At 33.4% G+C, this 4,436-nt stretch overlaps 1 protein-coding gene across 6 annotated transcripts in view; it reads left to right on the forward strand.

The window, feature by feature from the left end:
* LOC106872628 (RNA binding protein fox-1 homolog 1) overlaps positions 1-4,367 on the forward strand; it is a 530,204-nt gene extending 525,837 nt beyond the window's left edge. For 3 of the 6 annotated variants that reach the window (XM_014919685.2, XM_014919683.2, XM_014919686.2), the window contains exon 10: positions 4,099-4,362. In XM_014919685.2, the coding sequence (XP_014775171.1) occupies positions 4,099-4,153 (55 nt within the window). In that variant the 3' untranslated portion in view covers positions 4,154-4,362. Of the gene's footprint in view, positions 1-4,098 lie in introns of all 6 variants that reach the window. The other 3 variants (XM_052976234.1, XM_052976235.1, XM_052976236.1) reach the window with 2 other exon arrangements.
* Positions 4,368-4,436: the final 69 nt, after the last annotated feature.

Here is a 4,436-nt window from a genome sequence, read left to right on the forward strand (position 1 = left end):
TATATATACATATATCATATCTCCAGCTGCTTCAGAAGCTAAGACATGAAAATCATTTGCGAAAAAAATGGAGAACAATTTGGTTTAAATCTTGAAGAGCTCTTTAATACTTTAAGTGGCCAGATATGACCCAAATGTTCTATGTATTTTATGTTCAAACTGACCAGATCTGACCTCACACACCAACCCTATAATGTCAATCTCAAAATATGCAATTCCATCATCAAATTCTCAAAGCTAGAAGATAATGTCTGATTAACCGAAAAGAATAAGCTTTACATATGACAAAGTTACCTGAATGCTAATGTGTTAAAGGTTGGTAGATTGGCAACATGGTTTAATCAAATTTTGAATTTTTAATCAAAATCTTCAGGTTTCGGGTTCAAATTCTACTAACCTCAACTTTGCTGTTCATTTTTCTGCGATTAAATAAAAATAAACAATTCCGTTATCAAAATCTCAAAGCCGCAAGAAGATAATCCATGATTAATTCAAAACAATGTGAATAAATAAGCATTACATTTGACAGAGGTGTGTGGCTTAGTGGTTAATGCATTCAGCTCATGATTGTAAGGTCACGAGTTCAATTCCCAGCGATGCATTGTGTCCTTGAGCAAGACATTTATTTCGCGTTGCTCCAGTCCACTCAGCTGACAAAAATGAGTAGTACCTGTTTTTCAAAGGGCCAGCCACGTCACATTCTGTGTCATGCTGAATTTCCCCGTGAACTACATTAAGGGTACACATGTCAGTGGAGTACTCAGCTACCTGCTCGTTAATTTCTCAAGCTGTTCCATTGATCAGATAAACCGGAACCCTTATCAGTATAAGCCATGAAGTGCCAGTTTTACATTTGACAGAGTAATCTGAATGCTAACAGGTTAAAAGTTGGTGTGTTAGCAACATTGTTAGATCATGTTTTAATATTTGATCTGAATCCTCAGGTTTCAAGTTCAAATAATACTGACCTCAACTTTAATGTTCATCTTTCTGGGATCAACTAAATCAAAATATGACTAAAAGTGTTAGGGCCAATTTAAGTTAGTAATCCCATCTCCTCAGATCTATGACCGTGTCTAAGAAATAATTACTATAATTAAAAACTTTCTTTAATCAACCAATTAGTATTTGCGAATTTTTTCTGTTGATTTCTACAATTTTTTGTTTTTTGTTTTTCTCTTTTTTTTCCATTTTAGTTTTTTTTTTTTTGTTAACTGGCTTTAAATGATATAACCAAAGAATGCTGGCTGTGTAGAATATATTTTTGTTTTGTTTCTGTTTATTTTTATCTATCAATTAATTAATATATATATATATATACATATATATATTTAACATTTTGGCAAGCAAGCAAGCAATGCAATGCAACCATACAATTTAAATTTTTTAATAATATTCTTTTCTTTTTTGTCTAAGTCTTAAGGACCATATTTATAGTCATTCACGTTCTCCATTTGTCATCTTAATATAGGCTAATGTGACTATTATTATCATTGTTATTATTATTATTATTATTATTATTATTAACAAGAAAATAGCATAAATATTGTGAATATCAGTCCTATTTCAATTTTGCTAAGCAGCATGACATTATTATCATCATCATCATCATCCCCATTAATTATTATTATTATTATTATTATTATTATTATTATTATTATTATTATTAAGGCGGTGAGCTGGCAGAATCATTAGTATGCCAGGTGAAGTGCTTAATGACATTTTGACCGTCCTTACGGTCTGAATTCAAATTCCGCCGAAGTTGAATTTGCCTTTCATCTGATAAGAGTACACCAGGCACATGCATCACAATCATATGTGCACGGCATAGTGATCTCATATCAAGATTAACAGCACATGACCTTGCAGGTGGGGCCCAGTTAGAATTTTCTTCAGGTCAAGTAGCCCATCCTGCTCAAAAGGCCCTTGGATAAAGGTTGCTTAAGGATGTTGAACGAAACACCCATGTTTCCAGAGATGAATTATCCAAACCCCAAAGAATTCCTTTCAACACATGGCTATGATGCTCCCCCACTACTTCTGCTCATGATCAGAGATGCACATATCGTCAGCCACCAAGGGACATGCTCAACTGGTTAAGGCCAAGCAACTGACAAGCAAATCTGTGGTATTGAGAAGAATATTTGCTGTAGCCCATCTTTTATACCAAGACAAAACAATGTACATGATAACACTTCCAATCAATTAAAATCATAAGCCATGTGAACCACTGCCTGGTACTGCACCAGGGCATTTATTATGATGATTATTATTATTATTATTATTATGGTGCTGATCTGGCAGGATTGTTCATATGCCAGACAAAATTAGGTACCAGTGAAGTACCAGAGTTGATGAAAATTGCTGGCTTTGTGTCAAAATGAGTACTGCTTAGCAACATGTTGTTCATGTTGATGTGCTGAGTTCAAATGCCACTGGGATTGACTTAGCCTTCACTTGTAACAAGTGATTAGGCATTCATTAGTTTTTTTTTTTTACGTCACAGAATTTAGTTAATTAGTTTTTTCTTTTATTGTCTTTTTTAATTATATTCGCTTTTACTTTCATACATCATTTTGCCAACTTATCACTAACAAATTCTGCATTATTTAATTTGTGTCTGTCTGTGTGTCCCTGCATTTGTGTGTTTTCCCATTTGATTAATTATATATATATATTTTTTTTTTTTCTTGATTTCCCATTTGTCTTTCTCTTCTATACATGTCTGTGAGATCGGCAGAATCAGCAGATCGGCAGTAGCAGAGGCGATGGACAAAACACTTTGCAGTGTTTCATTACATCGCTGCTGTTACATCTTCATTTTCTTACTTTTAAAATCAAATCACCATTGAGTTATTATTGCTTTTCATCCATCAAAAGGAGACGGTAAAATATAGTACCAGACTGTCTGATTTCTATAAGTACCAGGGGTCTTGTACATCAATGATTAAATTGAGCAATTGAAGTTTTTAAAGAAGTGGAGTGGTCACTTTAATGATGGAACTTAGAAAGAAAAAAAAGAAAGACTGAAAGAAATTTTGAGCATCATAGAGGAATTCTTTGAAGTTTGAACAATTCATCTCTGGAAACACTGGTGTTTCATTCAACATTCTTAAACAACTCTTATTCAGAGACATTTTGAGTGGAATGGGCTACTCAACCTGTAGAAAATTCTAACTGATCTCCACTTCCAAGGTCAGGCACTGTTTGTCGTGATATGAGATCGCCATGTTGTGCACATATGGTTGTGATGCATGTGCCTGGTGTACCCTTATCAGACGGGTTGTCATGATGGGTAGATTGGGCTTTGTAAATATGTACCCCAGTGTCACATCAATGGCATGCACACCTCTTTCACTCAATGGTGATAATAATAAAATACATGGTTCTTGAAATAAAGGTCTCAAAAACGTGGCCTTTAAGAATGACAACTGTTCCTGTGATCGTGAGAGCTTTGGGGATAATGCCAAATGGCACTCTTGAACACTATGGTCTAGTATCAGAATTATAAAAAATTCTTTTTATGGGTACAGTTCACACTCTAAGGAAGCTGGCTCTCAATTCTATTGAAAATTTATTGTGATGCACTTAATTCTGTAAAGTGGTTGATATTAGGAAGGGCATCCAGCCATGGAAACCATGCCAAAACAGATGTAAGAGCTTCATGCAGTTTTCTTTCAAATCATCTATGGAAGAGTAATATTAAATGCTGATGGTTATGATGATACTTATCTGACATGACTATGGGGTTAGGAAAAGTAGTCTTGCACCAATTCTTTCATCTTTTCCTTATAACAACCATTGCATTTTGGTCTTCCATTCTTAGTTGGAAGTTACCATTACCAAAACAGTACCGTTAGTGAAATTCATAAAGCTTAAGGGTGTTTATGTCATCATCATCATCATCATCGTTTAACGTCCGCTTTCCATGCTAGCATTATGTCTGGTATATATTTTACCGTTCCTTCTTTATCAAATGGCTGGATAAGTTCATCTGGGTTACGACTCAATATTGTGTAATTGCTAACATCTTTTGTTATTGTTATTTGAAAAAATTAATTTTTTGAGTTTTATCATCTCTGTTTTCCACTGTTGCAGGCTACTGTTTACAGGGGTGGTTACCAACGGTTTGCACCATACTGAGGTCACGTGAGTACGTTGCTATGAAGCTGATGGCAAGAAACTGTTTTTTCCTGAATCTGACAGCAAGACAGGCTGTCTGATTTTTTTTTATATAAAACAAATAAGTTTATATATAATATATATATATATATGTATATATATATATCTATATATATACATACACACATATAATATGTATATATATGTGTGTGTGTAATACATATATGTATGTATATATAAATATATATGTATATATATATATATATATATATATATATATATATATATATATATATATATATATATATATATAT

This window comes from Octopus bimaculoides, chromosome 24, assembly GCF_001194135.2.
Source record: "Octopus bimaculoides isolate UCB-OBI-ISO-001 chromosome 24, ASM119413v2, whole genome shotgun sequence".
NCBI classification, from domain to species: Eukaryota; Metazoa; Mollusca; class Cephalopoda; order Octopoda; family Octopodidae; genus Octopus; species Octopus bimaculoides.